Source organism: Schistocerca cancellata, chromosome 1, assembly GCF_023864275.1.
Source record: "Schistocerca cancellata isolate TAMUIC-IGC-003103 chromosome 1, iqSchCanc2.1, whole genome shotgun sequence".
Lineage (NCBI taxonomy): Eukaryota > Metazoa > Arthropoda > Insecta > Orthoptera > Acrididae > Schistocerca > Schistocerca cancellata.
The window spans coordinates 122,579,134-122,595,283 of NC_064626.1; the positions used below are offsets into that span (position 1 = coordinate 122,579,134).

Here is a 16,150-nt window from a genome sequence, read left to right on the forward strand (position 1 = left end):
ACCGATATTTTGATCAGACAGAATGGGCATATTATAAGTGAGACGGAACAGTTAAAGTTCCTAGGCGTTCGGATAGATAGTAAGCTGTTGTGGAAAGCCCATGTCCAGGATCTTGTTCAGAAACTAAATGCTGCTTTATTTACCATTAGAACAGTATTTGAAATAAGTGACACTTCAACACGAAAAGTAGTCTACTTCGCATATTTTCATACACTTATGTCGTATGGTATTATTTTTTGGGGTAATTCTTCTGATTCAAAAAGGGTATTTTTGGCTCAAAAACGGGCTGTTCGAGCTATATGTGGTGTAAGTTCAAGAACCTCTTGTCGACCTCTATTCAATAGTCTGGGAATTCTGACATTGCCCTCACAGTATATATTTTCTTTAATGTCGTTTGCTGTTAGCAATATTAGCCTATTCTCAAGAGTTAGCAGCTTTCACTCAGTTAATACTATGCAGAAATCCAATCTGCATTTGAAATGCACTTCCTTGACTCTTGCGCAGAAAGGAGTGCAGTATTCTGCTGCATCCATTTTCAATAAGCTACCACAAGAACTCAAAAATCTTAGCAGTAGCCCAAACTCTTTTAAGTCTAAACTGAAGAGTTTCCTCATGGCTCACTCCTTCTATTCTGTCGAGGAGCTCCTGGAAGAGCTAAAAAATTAAGCAAATTCCAGTGCTACATTGTTGATTTTCTTTATTTAAACTTACGACTTGTCACCTGAATGTGTTTTTTTTTTTATATTTCATTTGATCTGTTTCTAATATCGTGTTATAATTTCATGTATTGACTCGTTCCATGACCATGGAGACTTCTCCTTAATTTGGTCCCATGGAACAATAAATAAATAAATAAATAAATAAAAAACCACACACACACACACACACACACACACACACACACACACACACACACACACACACACGACTGCAGTCGCTGGCAACTGAACCACATTGCTACACTGCAGAGAGAGTGTGTGTGTGTGTGGGGGGGGGGGGGGGGGCGTGTCTATTTTTGGCGCCAAGTGACTCTTTTTGTTGTGCCTATCTGTGACTCGGGATCTGCGCTATATGGTGAGTGGCAACTTTCCTTTTCACAATATTGTTACATTCCATCCTGGATTTTCCGTTGTTTAGTTATAATAATATATGTTTTTTCTAAGTTATAAAGAAAAGGTTTTAACTGTTAAATAAGCTTGTTATTTTCTGCATATGTAATCGATTATTGTATAAAACTTGATTCCACTGTAAATATTGACAAAGCCAATTCTGTGATAAATACTGAAAGGTGAGTAAGGATACTATTCTATTCTATGACTTTGATCCTAGTGTAATGTGTATAATACAAAAATTACCAAGGACATAAGTACAGAGTTTGTTTATTATATCAAATACTGTAATGTTTCTCTCGTATTTTTGCAATGTACTGGGTTTTTATTTGTTCTAGGTACATAGTGAATATATATAATTTAACAGTAAGGCATCTTTGCTTTGTTGTGTTGCCATGAAATTAAAAGAAATGGAGTAATATCACAATAAAGTAGAACAACCAGTTATAACTAAAATAAAGGATAGGTTTCCATATTGTCATTATTTTGTTGCATAATTTTAAGAAAATTACTGGGTCATTAATGTGTTATAAACTATTCTATATGTGTGATTCTTGAGTTTCTCCTGGCGTATTTGACAATCAAAATATCCACGGGTCTGCTGCCGGTCTACAGTGTCCAACGGGCACAATATTTCGGCGATCATACATGTCGCCATCATCAGGTGCACTGACGGACTGAGCGCCTGTGAGCGTGCTGGCACTGAGATCCGTATGCTACGGCTGCTCAGGGGGAACTGGGTCCGGTCACCGCCGTGGTCGATTTAAATACTGTCTGCCCGCGGCGCACTCCCTCCGCTGTCCGTGCCCTGCACCACGGTCGCGCGGTGGAACAGATTGCGACGGCGTCTGAAATGACGTCGTTGTGATGGCTCTGTCCGCTGTGGTAGTCACAACTATACGTTTGCTCGATTTACTCTTGATTAACCCAATCGCTGGTTCCCAAGCCTTGCTAAGATTATAGCCACAGTCGTGAAACTTGTCGTGCGTTGACGAAATCCAAGCCGATGAAGTCAAATATCACCAGTAAAGAGAGGGCGGCCATTCGTGATCTGAGGGAGCGCTCTGAAATTGTTGTCTTACCGGCTGACAAAGGCAATGCTACAGTTGTTGTCTCCCATAAGGACTACACTGATAAGAAGCAGAGCCTGCTAAATGACGATTCCTACTGAAAGATCAGCGTTGACCCTACAAAGAAGGTGGAGAACAAGATGAGGTCGCTTCTCAAGGACGCAGATTTACTGGAGGGTGGCGCTAAGAAATTGTTACCCCAAGGTCCAGTACCGCCTAGACTGTATGGACTCCCGAAGGTTCACAAAGAGGGGGTACCATTACGCCCCATTGTCAGCAACATCAGGGCACCTACAGATTTGTTGGCCAAATACCTGATGGGAATATTAAGTCCTTATGTGGGTAAATGCCCTCATCACATCCGCAATTCCATGGATTTTGTTAAACGCCTTGATAGCTTGAGGTTGGATGAGTCAGATGTCGTGGTGAGTTTTGACGTCGTTTCCTTGTTTACGAGGGTACCCCTGCGAGAGTCACTAGAATTGATTAGTCAGAAGTTTGACGAGAAGACCACTGAACTTCTTAGGCATGTCCTGACTTCCACGTATTTTCTTTGCAATGGAGAATACTACGAACAAATGGAGGGAGTCGCCATGGGTAGCCCACTCTCACCGGTGGTAGCGAATTTGTACATGGAGAACTTCGAGGAGGAAGCCCTGTCATCATCCGAATGGAAACCTACTTGCTTTTTCCGTTACGTGGACGACACGTTCATAATCTGGCCACATGGATAAACTCCTTGACTTCCTTACACATCTAAACTCCATACACCCCAACATCAAATTCACTATGGAGACTGAAACGGAGGGTAAATTACCTTTCCTTGACGTCTTGGTCAAGAGAAGGGCTGACGGCACCCTAGGTCATGGGGTGTATCAGAAGACAACGCACACTGATCTGTATTTGCACGCAGACAGCTGCCACCACCCTTCACAGAGGAATGGGGTACTTAAAACTCTAGTACATAGGGCGCGCACTATCTCTGACGCAGATAGTCTACCCCAGGAATTGGAACATCTGAGAACTGTATTTCAAAAAAATGGGTACTCAGAGTGGCAGATTCAACGTGCTCTCCACCCAACCACTATAGCACAACCTGTGGAGATGGATGAAATCATGAGGGAGGAGGTAGGCACTGCGTTTATTCCATATATAGGTGCACTCTCGGGGAAAATTGCCCGCATTTTGAAGAAACACCGGGTCGGAACTGTGTTTTGTGCTCCAAATAAAACTCGTCCACTGGTGGGGAGCGCCAAAGATGACCTCGGTTTGAGGAAGGCTGGCGTGTACCAGATTCCTTGTCAATGTGGCAAGTCGTATATTGGTCAGATGATGCGTACCATCGAGGATTGATGCCGTGAACACCAGAGGCACACTCGACTGATGTATCCGAGCAAGTCGGCAGTCGCTGAACATTGTTTGTTGGAAAATCACGCTATGGAGTATGACATACGAGGATTCTGGTACAGACGTCGAGCTACTGGGACAGCGTTGTTAGAGAGGCCATCGAAATTCCCACCGATGATGACCTCATAAACCGTGACTGTGGCTATAATCTTAGTAAGGCTTGGGAACCCGTGATTGTGTTAATCAAGAGTAAATTGAGCAAACGTATAGTTGTGACGACCACAGCGGACAGGGCCATCACACCGACGTCATCTCAGACGCCATCGCAATCTGTTCCACTGCGTGTCCGTGGCGCGGGACGCGGACAGCGGAGGGAGCGTGCCGCGGGCGGAGGGTATTTAAATCGGCCCGCCGCCGCGACCGAACCCAGTTCCCCCTGAGCAGACATAGCGTATGGATCTCCGTGCCGGCACGTTCACAGGAGCTCAGTCTGTCAGTTCACCTGATGATGGTGACATGTATGATCGCTGAAATATTGTGCCCGTTGGACACTGTAGACCCGCAGTACACCCGTGGATATTTTGATATCCTATATAGTGTTCTTGAATGAATTTTCCTTTTGATATAATTAATTTATTGGCAAACATTGTGCAAAACATTACACTGGATAATGTTGTTACCTGTGCCAATGCCATTTGTTTTATTTACACAGGGTAGCAGTTGTGGGAAACGTCGATGCTGGGAAGTCGACGCTTCTGGGAGTGCTGACACATGGAGAACTGGACAATGGACGTGGACATGCTCGTCAGAGGCTATTTCGACACAAGCATGAAATGGAATCCGGACGTACGAGCTCAGTTGGAAATGACATATTGGGTTTTGATAGTTTAGGTAGGGGCAAACCATTTGATTGTTACATTTAACATATGTGTGGTCAAATAAATTGACCAGTTTACATATGTATTATTTTATAGTTCTGCTATCATTTTTAAAATAAGTTTTTCTTTTCCTGTCATTTGTAAATTATGGCTTTTTAAATGAATAAAATAGTTTTTAATAGTACCTGGATCTGTTCCCTTTATTCATTTGAAATGTTGTCGCTGGCCTGTAATATGCCACTAAAATTGATAAATGCATTGTTGTTGTTGTTGTTGTTGTTGTTGTGGTCTTCAGTCCTGAGACTGGTTTGATGCAGTTCTCCATGCTACTCTATTCTGTGCAAGCTTCTTCATCTCCCAGTACCTACTGCAACCTACATCCTGAATCTGCTTAGTTTATTCATCTCTTGGTCTCCCCCTACGATTTTTACCCTCCACGCTGCCCTCCAATACTAAATTGGTGATCCCTTGATGCCTTAGAACATGTGCTACCAACTGATCCCTTCTTCTAGTCAAGTTGTGCCACAAACTCCTCTTCACCCCAATCCTATTCAATACTTCCTCATTAGTTATGTGATCTACCCATCTAACCTTCAGCATTCTTCTATAGCACCACATTTCGAAAGCTTCTATTCTCTTCTTGGAGGAGGAGGAGGAGATTAGTGTTTAACGTCCCGTCGACAACGAGGTCATTAAAGACGGAGCACAAGCTCGGATTAGGGAAGGATGGGGAAGGAAATCGGCCATGCCCTTTCGAAGGAACCGTCCCGGCATTTGCCTGAAGCGATTTAGGGAAATCACGGAAAACCTAAATCAGGATGGCCGGAGACGGGATTGAACCGTCGTCCTCCCGAATGCGAGTCCAGTGTGCTAACCACTGCGCCACCTCGCTCGGTGGTCTATTCTCTTCTTGTCCAAACTATTTACCATCCAAGTTTCACTTCCATACATGGCTACACTCCATACAAATACTTTCAGAAATGACTTCCTGACACTTAAATCTATACTCGATGTTAACAAATTTCTCTTCTTCAGAAATGCTTTCCTTGCCATTGCCAGTCTACATTTTATATCCTCTCTACTTCGACCATTGTAAATGCATTAGATATTCGAAATTCTGAAGCAGTATTCACAATTGGTTTCCAGTGCTGCACTTGCTTTTTGTCATAAAATAACTTTTATGTCTTGTTATCTATATCTTTTAAGCCTTACTAAGGTTACCTACTATTTAATCCTGTTGTTGTTATGTCTACAATGTGTTGGACTTGCTCCTGAGTTGATTTGGTGCTTCACTACTGTGTGTTTGTGTACCACTGGCATGCATAGTTCAGTGTTTATAGTGTAGTATTAGTAGTTTGTATGTATGTTGTTTTGTTTTCTAATTACTGGGAGCCAAATGGCATTTCCAGCTGTCTAGTGGTTTTTTTGTTGTATTTTGTTTTTGGTTTTATTTCAAAATGTGGTGATCTTTTGTTGTTAATATGGGATGCGGGTATACATCACTTAAATTGGGTATGGTTGTGAGGGAGGGGCAGGTGTTGCCAGACGGAGCAACTGGTATTGGTTTTTGTTGTGTGTGTGTGTGTGTGTGTGTGTGTGTGTGTGTGTGTGTTGTGTGTGTGTTTTCATTTACTTTTTTCATGAACACACTAATTTTCTTATATTGTTACGAACTGATGCTTTTCTTCGTACCCTGTTCTATGCTAGTTTGTTCGTAATATACTTAATGAAGTGAACATGGAATGGCAGGTGTTGTTCTCCCAACTGCTTAAGCGTACTTTGTAATGTGTTTTGGTAATGTCGCCTGTAACATTCAGATACACTGATCTGTAATTTTGGCGTCTATCTGCAGAGATATTGTGGGACTGTTACTCCGCCTTTTCCAGCTTGTGATAATCATTACATACCCGCAGAACACTACAGTCAACATTTTCTGCAATCTATTTTGCATATTCTAATCTTTCAAACTTCTGGGAAGATTAAAGCTGTGTGCCCAGCCACCTCACCTTTTGTAGGCAGTACTCTTACTGCCTCCTGATCCACCATCACAGCTTTACTTCAGCCAGTACCTCATCTCCTACCTTCCAAACTTCCAAAACGTTCTCATGCTTAGGTTGTGGGATAGCACTCGTATAAGAAAGTATATTGCGGAGAAATGACTATGCCATGTCACGGGATATCATTTCTAGAATGAATCTTTCATTCTGCAACAGAGTATACACTGATCTGAAATTTCATGGCAGATTAAAACTGTGTGCCAGACTGGGACACAGTGAAACTTGTGTTGCTCCAGAAAGAAATGCAATGTATGGAAACTTTAAGAAGACATTTTGTGTTTTCTTTGAGAGATAAACAACATGTGACAAAGAAAATGAGTTTTATACAGAAGCTGTTGTGTTTAATGTGTACATGATGTATTCTCTTCTATTCTAAACATGTGATTGTTGTGTAGTATGACACAACTGTACTGTGAATGATTGACTCCATTTTGTGTTCCAGTCTCTCTCTCTCTCTCTCTCTCTCTCTCTCTCTCACTATCTCACTGTCTCTATCTATCTATCTATCTTTCATATTATTAGATTATTTTTTTAAAATAATTTTTTAAGGAATTTTATTTCACGTAACCCCAAGACAAGCTGAATGTTAATGAGAAAATAATTTTAGTTACAATATACAATGTTTACTATACTGTGTTTTGCTTCTTGTTTATATATCTGTGCTCTATCTAATCATGATAGTTTTCATTATGGTCATTGTATATGGTGTCACTGTATTACTTCTTGCTGGAACTGACTACCCCATATGCTGTGTGGTAAATTGTTGAATCACTGGAACCTTTTTAACACAAATGAAATTTAGTTTATTATTGCAGGAAATGTTGTAAACAAGCCTGAGCATGGTTCACTTGACTGGGTGAAGATCTGTGAACGTTCTTCAAAAGTGATAACATTTATTGACTTGGCAGGGCATGAGCGTTACCTCAAGACCACAGTATTTGGGATGACCGGTCATGCTCCTGATTTTGGAATGCTGATGGTGAGTTTCAGAGTACATAAAATGAATGCAGTATGAAATAGTAAGTTTATTTGTCCTTGGGCTGTGTGAAGTGGTGCGGTAATGAAGACACTGACAGGGCTCAGATTCTCGTCCAGAAGTTCAGATATAAGTTTTCTATGGCTTCCCTAAATTGCTTATGCCAAATGCTTGGATGATGCTGGACGCTTCAATGTATATAGAAAAAGACAATGTATATTACAGTTACATCTACATTGTGTTTAATGTGTACATGATGTATTCTCTTCTTTTCTAAACATGTGATTGTTGTGTAGTATGACACTACTGTACTGTGAATGATTGACTCCATTTTGTGTTCCAGTCTCTCTCTCTCTCTCTCTCTCTCTCTCTCTCTCTCTCTATGACTATCTCTTTCTCTGTCTCTATCTATTTGCCATTCCTTGTGTTTGCTAATTATGTTTTGATCCAGAATAAATGCTGTATACTGCGTCATCAGTGATCTGCCTTATACAATCATATCTAAACCTGCCTCTGCAATTCTTTCCTTCTGCCATCCCATCGTGTAATCATTTAATTTCTGTTTTCCCCAATTGTCCATATTTCACACCTGCATAAAGCTATGTTCCAAACACAGCTCTTCGTGATTTTGTTTCTGGTTTCAAGATTTATATTTTTGTAACCTGTCAGCTGTTCCTTTCCATAGAAAGTCCTTTTACTTTGTACAGACCTTGACACTCGTATCTTTTTTGCATCATCATTCCTCATTTATTCTATTTTACATCATTAATGTGCTCCTGGAAAGTCATAGGTGGAGCACAAATAATGGAAGGTGTAGAGGTATCACTTCATCTTATGGTTGAGGTGTCGACTGGTCGACAGGCACAGCAGGAAGATTAAAATTGTCACTAAGGTTTTAAACAATGTTCTTTCTCTGAGCAAAGAGGTCTAACTTTTTTTTCAGTTAAAACTGACAGCTCATCTTTTTTAATCAGACGTTCATTCTGGCTGCTGTAATTTTAGTTCGATAACAGCAGCATCATAATTTCCAAAATAAATTGTCATGTCTTGAAATAATAAGTTGTATGCTGCGTGTATTACTCTGGTGTGTTATTTAAATAGCATATATTGGCTTTTTACATTAAATCATATTAAGATTTCAGCTTACTGAAGAAGTTGAATATCTATTCACGAATAATCATTCCACAAAATGTTTTAGGATTATTCTCTTTTGTTCATACATTTTGATGTAAGTGGGATCTTTCACACAGAATAACGTGAAGCTGTTGGGATTCTCAAGACGAACAATGTATGGTCCTGCCTGTGAAAATAAAATTAGGCCAGCCTGGAAACAAGGCATCTAATAGGTGCACCCTACTTTCTATTATCACAGAAATTGCAGGATTACTTGTGACATTTTTTATATGAAAAAATTAGAAAACAGTTGAATCTCACAAAGTACATAAATAATAAGTCCATTAATTACATTTATTAAATTTTGTCATAATAAAGGTGTTAGTTTTGCATTGGTCATTGATCAGTGGTAAAAACATTTGTTAGAAGCAGTGTGGGAGGCTTGTCTCACAACAGTTAACAGATAAACAAACAAATCCCACCCACAACATGTCAGCCTGTCTTCATTTGCAAGGCTTCCTCTGCAGGGTGGTCTGTATGTGGATGTGGATATCTTTACTCGCACCATTTCACTAATTATTGCTTTGTGAAGCTCATTTCAGTTGGTTGGTGTATTACTGATTTTACTGAAACCTTCAAGCAGAAAAGCAACAGCAGATTTTTAATTTCTTTTACATACAAAGGACACAGTAAATAGAGGACTAAAGCTAATTAGTAAAATGGTAGACTTCTGCTAATTTGAATAGTTGTAATCCTAAGTGCGTTTTGATGTCTTTAAGTCCTTTCACTGTTCTTTTGAAATGGTGGCCTGTGACAACATTGTTATACCACCAGCTGAGCCAAATGTCATAATAATGGTATGATTGTCAATTCAATTTATGTAGTAAATAATTTTCAATGAAACTGAGGGCCAGTTTTCTACATGATTTAGAACGCTAGTGAAAATGGGAGTACCCCTCAGAGTGTCAGCTTTGAAGGCGTATAAATCATGTTGATTGTACAGGAGTGACATGAGGATGGTAGATGGTAGTTTTATGAATATTTTTGTTCACAATGTGTCATCTTGTGTCACAAGTCCAATTTGTTTTAGTACAACTTATGTTTTAGTACAATGTATTTTGGAGCTACAACTCCATTTTTGTGGACTCCATTCATGTTTTTTTGGCATTACATCTACGTGTATCACCTCACACTACGTGAGTGACATAGTTGTTCATTTTACGTGAAAAATATCTTAAGCTAGATAAACAGAATGAATAAAGTATTATTAATGTTAATCTTCATTTGACTACAAAATGTTGTTCTGCTTCTGTGAGAAACTAATAGAAGTATTTAATTTATTTTGTTTCTCTTGCCTGAGATGTTTCTTCACTTAAAACTAAAAACTGTTTTGTTAATATACTGATAGATGATAAAATGAAGCAGGTGAAATACCCAAAAATATCATGAAGACCTTGAAAATTGAGCTATAGCTTTGAAACAAATTGGATTAAAACAGGAAAATAAATAAAACGTTCTGACTGAAGATGACACATTACTAACAAAAATATTTTTCTCTTGTAAATAGTCGACTCCCTCTCATGGTCCCCTGAAATCAGGAATGTGCTGCCAACTATCCTTCCCGCCCCTCTCACAGTGGTATTCCGCTGTCCGCCAAGCCTACACAATATTCTTGTCAATCCCAACACAACCCTTGCTTGCTCCCAACCCCTTGCCGCATGACTCATATCCCTGTAATAGACATAGATGCAAGACCTGTTACGAACATCCTCCCACCAACACCTAACCCAGTCCCATCACAAGCATCACCTATCCCAACAAAGGCAAGGCTGCCTGTGAAACCAGTCATGTGATCTACAAGGTAAACTGCAACCACTGTGTTGCATGCTATGCAGGCATGACAACCAACAAGCTGTCTGTCCGCATGAATGACCACTGGCAAGCAGTGGCTAAGAAGCAGCTAGACCACCCAGTTGCTGAGCATGCTGCCCAACACAGTGTTCCTCAGTTCAATGACTGGTTCACAGCCTTTGCCATCAGGATCCTTCCCACCACCACCACCAGCTTTTCTGAATGTGAGAACTGTCTCTACAATATATCCTATGTTCCTGTAATGTTCCTGTCCTGAACCTGTGTTAGTTATTTTTCTTTACCCATATCCCCTTCCCTGTTCTCATTGCAGCACTACACAGCCCTCTATTCCACCAAACACCCACAGTTTTTGTACTTCTTTTCCCCCTTTCCTTTCCCTCTACCCCCCCTCCCCCCACTCTCTACCCCTCCATCTCACCTTGTGACTGCACCTAGCTGTCCTACCCTCTCCACCGAGCGAGGTGGCGCAGTGGTTAAACACTGGACTCGCATTCGGGAGGACAACGGTTCAATCCCGCGTCCGGCCATCCTGATTTAGGTTTTCCGTGATTTCCCTAAATCATTCCAGGCAAATGCCGGGATGGTTCCTCTGAAAGGGCACGGCCGACTTCCTTCCCAAATCCGATGAGACCGATGACCACGCTGTCTGGTCTCCTTCCCCAAAACAACCAACCAACCAACCTACCCTCTCCTCACCTCATTCCTGTATGCTCTAAGAAGCAGCACTTCACCATCCCCAATCCCTACCCTGCTATCCCTCTCACTCCTTGCCCCAGCCTTCTCCTTGGCCAGATACTGAGGTCAGGTGTATGTGAGGTGCACTTGTGTGTGTGTGTGTGTGTGGGGGGGGGGGGGGGGTGTCTAATTCTGATGAAGGCCTGCTTGGGTGAAAGCTTTGTTTGACAGTCTATTTGTTGTGTCTGTCTGTGAGTTATCTCCACTGCATGGTGAGCAGAAACTATCCTTTCCATAATATTGTCAAAATGTATTGTAAAATTGCCATGATAAAAATGGAGCAGAACCTCTCTGTTATATTGTGTGTGAACAGGAAATTTTGGTATTAATTTTTACCAAATTGGGTAAATTTTTTGTCAGTTATGGTGTTATTTTCTGACTGCTTGTTTTTGAATTAGTTCTTTAGTTTTTCTATATTTCATTATTTTCCATCGCTGATAGAAAGAAATCAAGAAGATACCGTGTTGATTAATGCCTTTTCAGAGTCAAAATGCTGTATTTGTTGTTTTTGTTTTTATAGTTCTGTAGCAGCTTAATTAATGCATCACATTTAAGAACACTCCAAAATATGTCATTTTTAGTATGATTTGCTGTCTGAAAGTCTTGGGAAATAAGATTTTTTAAATAAAACTGTTAAGAGACTGCAGTTCATTGCAAGTAGGGCATTTTTGTCTGACACCTAAGGCATCTGTTATGCTATGTGAGAAATGAACGGGCGTTTTAAGGTTGTATATAAACCACAGGGTTGAGAAAAGAATTAAAATGAAATCTCAATATTAAATAACTGTCAGTTGCTAGTGTTAGTAAACTGCTGCCCTCAGAGTTATGAAATTTTGTTGCGGGACTGGGAAAATGACAAATTTTATGAAATTTCATAAAAACCACCATTTCTCGTTATAGTGTAGAAAACGCTGATTGTGTGATATTTTCATGGTCCTAAGTATATCAAATTATGACCTTTGATTTAGGAAGTACAAACTTGCAACCAGATTTTTTTTAGGGCAATGCAATTGGAAAGCAGTTAATATATTCTTATTCGTGTTTTATTAGCATATCATCATCATCTACTATTTCCAGCTCCTGTCTGAGCCATTCTTCTCTCTCCACTCTGTTCCAGTCTTCTCTTCTCTTCTTCACACATTCCTTCACTCTAATGTCCGTTGTCTCTTGCCTCCTGCTGTCATTTCATAAGCATCTCTTGGTATCCAGCCAACTCCCATTCTTTTAACATGTCCATAGCATCTTAATCTTTTCGTTTCTATGATCTCTTACATGGGATTCACTTTCACAATTTCTGTCACTGTCTCATTCCTTACTCTGTTCTTGTTAATCATATCCAGCATCTCTGATTTCGTCTCACAAGCTTGTATCTTGCTCACCTGCCTTCTCTCCATTACCCATGTTTCTGAAGCATATGTGATTATTGGAGCATAATATGTTTGGTATAACATATGTTTGCATTTTGGTGGTACATCCATGCTCCAGACCAGACTCCTTACATTCTGCAGGAGTCCATGGCTTGTCTTCCCCTTTCACCAATCTCATTATCATTCCTTCTGCTGTCACCTAGGTACTGGAAACATTTTGCTTTCTTTAGTACTTGCCCTCTGAAACTTATATCCATTGCCACTGTACTCTTATTCCTCATTGACACCATTACTTCACCTGTCTTTGCATCAAAATTCAATCCATATGTTGTAATTAATTTTTAACTAAAACATAATCTTTTACGAGAAACTAGTTGTCCAAATTGAGGTATTTTGGCACACTGCTTTAATGAGGTAACTTAATTGTTTCAGAAGGCTGTTTTTAAAAAGTGTCAGAAAACAAGTGTAGCAAGTAGCTTGGTGGAATTAGCTCAAGAAAATTGTCACCCACAAAGCCTATTATCTCCCTGTGAATAAATGGTGGTTTTATTAGCAATGTTGAGGATTATTTCTAAAAAGGAAACCAAAAGTGAAAATTGAATCACACCATGACAACTGATATAGTAAATATAAGTTAAGTAATTGTCATAAAAATGAATAATTTTAAGCACTTTTATGTTTTAGCCAAAATGTCTGTTACATTACATCGGAATCAACTTTTAAGACATAAAAATTTTGGTGAAGATGAACAACAAGCTTTCATTTGGGAGCAATTGATTAGATGGCAAAAATTAAGTTCTTACAGTCAATGTGGTGAAGAACAGTATTATATCACAACTGAAATTTTTGTGTTTTAGAGCTATATTTTTATGATATAAGGCATTGCAATGAACATCTTTGTGGAAATCCTTCCCACTTTTAGTTTCTGAGTTATGAACTAGGCTGTTTAATGCTGAAAATTCTCCATATGGTTTTAGTGCTCTGTGTCACATCATAACCAAATCCAAAAACAGGGTCATAAGTGAAGTACAACACTTAGCACTGAAAGCATGTTTATCACAGACCAAAATTCAGGCGGAATAGGACTGACTCCGGGATGGAGAGTGCTGCTATTTATACACATGTTGCCTATTCCAGAATATACGAACACTACACACGTAAGAAATTTTGAAAACCCTCCACAAATAATAAACACTAGATAACAAATATTTTTTGGCTATTGGGTTTGGTCTGGTGACCCCCAGCCCACCAGTCAGTGACACTAACCACTACTCCACCTGCAGCTGCAGCTGCATGCAGCATCGCTTCCTGCATTGCTCCCTCTCCAGGAGAAACAGTGACCTGACCTGCTGTTTTATTGGAGCTGACAACAGAATTGCAGCTCTAAATCTTGTCAGTGATCCCCTATATGGCAGCGGTGAAGATTCTTCGTGTTTAGGTGATGATGTCATATCTTCTTTATTATGATGAGCATCAAAGGTAACCCCTCCCATTGAAGCTTTGTGATCATCAAGAAAACCTTCTTGAATGAGAAGCCCCCATTTTCGATTTGCATCTTGTGACTAAAATATGGCTTTATAATTCAGACATAGGCAACATATCTGCTCTTTTGTCTTCTTGACGAGGGATCATAATTTTCTACTTTGTATGTAATGTCAGACAAGTGACGAGGGATACAGTATGGCCCCAAGTAGTGTTTTAGTAATTTTTCCTGTAGACCCACATTCCACTTAGCTGTGAAAATCCATACTAAGTCTCCAAGACTGTATATCACTGACTGTGCTTGGTGTTACAGCACTCTCAGTCCTTGTACTGGGTGTTCGGAGAACATACGCAGGCCAACTGTCTTGCTTCTTCAGTCCTAGTGATTAGGTGTTTCACGTTTGCGTCCTGAGTATCATCTAGTTGAATCGGGTACAGTGTATCCACTCTCTATTTAGCCTCACAACCATGGAGCAGAAAGAACCATGTGAAGCCTGTAGTGTCTTGCTTCACTGTGTTATTTGTTGTGTCATGGATGATAGTGTTGCATCTCAATCTGTCTGTCTGGTATTGTTATACACTGAGAGCATACCAGCCAATTTTTTATTAAAACATTCTGTGAGGCCATTCATCTGTGGATGGTAGGCAGTTGTTACCCTTTGGGTTATGTTGCAGTGTGAAATTATCTCTGCTAATAGTCTCCTTCAGAAACTTTTGCGTGATCAGAGATCATTGCACAGGATGCTCCGCACTTCAAAATAATGTCTTCTACAAGTAAGCTTGGATTTAGGGATCCTTGGTAGTCAGCTCAGCTTTGGTGACAGCGTAACTGGTGAGGTAGTCAGTGCAGACTGTTTGTCAACTTTAGGAACTTTCCCATGAGCTCAGTTCCGATTCTGCGGAATGGCATTGCTATAGGTGGTAAAGGTGGCACATACTTCCATCATTACCATTCCTTACAGTGACTCACATAATGTCTAACTGATAGATAGAGATGTGGCCAGTGATAATTGCATCTGATTCTGTCTCGGGTCCACACAAATCCCAGGTTATGAGATGTTTGCGCATCGTGGAAATACTTCAGAATAGCTGTGATGACGAATAACTATTTCTGTCCCATAGGATTGTAGTTCGTCTTATACAGTGTTTGGTTTATTCATTAGAATTCTCCTTTGGTTGATTCCTCCTTCCTCAAGGCTTCTATTATTCTCAGCAGTGCTGGATCTTCCTTCCATTCAGCAGCAGTGCCACTTAATGCAGTGGTAATTGTGATTTCATCTACACTGCTATATGCTGCAAAGAATTCCTTGTAAGGCAGTTATTCTTGTGTTTTCATCAACCACTATGATGTTGTACTCCCAAAGCTTCAGTGCCTGTCTTGCCGTTCAACCCGACAGATCCTTCAGGATAGTTAATCAGCAGAGTAAACAATGGTCTGTTATAGTGGTGAATGGTGTGCCAAATAAATATGTCAGAACTTGTTGACCTCCAGAATGGTTGTGAGGCACTCTTTCTCAGCTGTAGAATAGTGCCTAGTTCGTTTCAGAGTTGTAGAGTACCCTGAAAGTGTAAGCTATCACCTTTTCAGCACCTTCCTGAATTTGCACTAGAACTGGACTGATCCCAAAACTGCTAGTGTCGCTGTGAAGTTCTGCCTCATCATTCTTGCCATATAATGCTAGGACTAAAGATGATGTTAGCTTCTCCTTAGGGACAAAAAGAAAAAAAAATCTTTCTTGCTCCTTGTTCCAAGAAAATTTGACAGCTCCCTACAGTAGTTCTTGCAAGGGACATGAATTGGTACAGAAGTCCTTTATGAATTGCCGGTACTACGAGCACAGTCTGTGAAGACTTGTCACATCCTGAGTTTGCAGAAGAGTCAGAAAATCTGTGAGTGATCTTCTTTTCTTTGGATGGTGACAGACTCTATCGCCATTAATAAGGTGTCCCAAAGTTTTTACTTCACACTCAGGCAGAGGCGTGCTGTCTGAATACCCTTCAGCACAGTTGTCAGGCACCTTACACATTTTTCACATGTCTTCAAAAAATGACATTGTTATCCAGTTAGCAAAGAAATGGTGTCCATTTAAAGTGACAAAGCGCGTTGTCAGTTATACACTCAAATGTGGCTGGAGCATTACGTA

At 40.2% G+C, this 16,150-nt stretch overlaps 1 protein-coding gene across 2 annotated transcripts in view; it reads left to right on the plus strand.

Moving 5' to 3' along the window:
- LOC126166778 (GTP-binding protein 1) overlaps window positions 1-16,150 on the plus strand; it is a 153,248-nt gene that overhangs the window by 65,163 nt on the left and 71,935 nt on the right. For both annotated transcript variants that reach the window (XM_049920430.1, XM_049920431.1), the window contains exons 5-6: window positions 4,239-4,417; window positions 7,277-7,440. In XM_049920430.1, coding sequence (XP_049776387.1) covers window positions 4,239-4,417; window positions 7,277-7,440 — 343 coding nt within the window. The remainder of the gene's footprint in view (window positions 1-4,238; window positions 4,418-7,276; window positions 7,441-16,150) is intronic.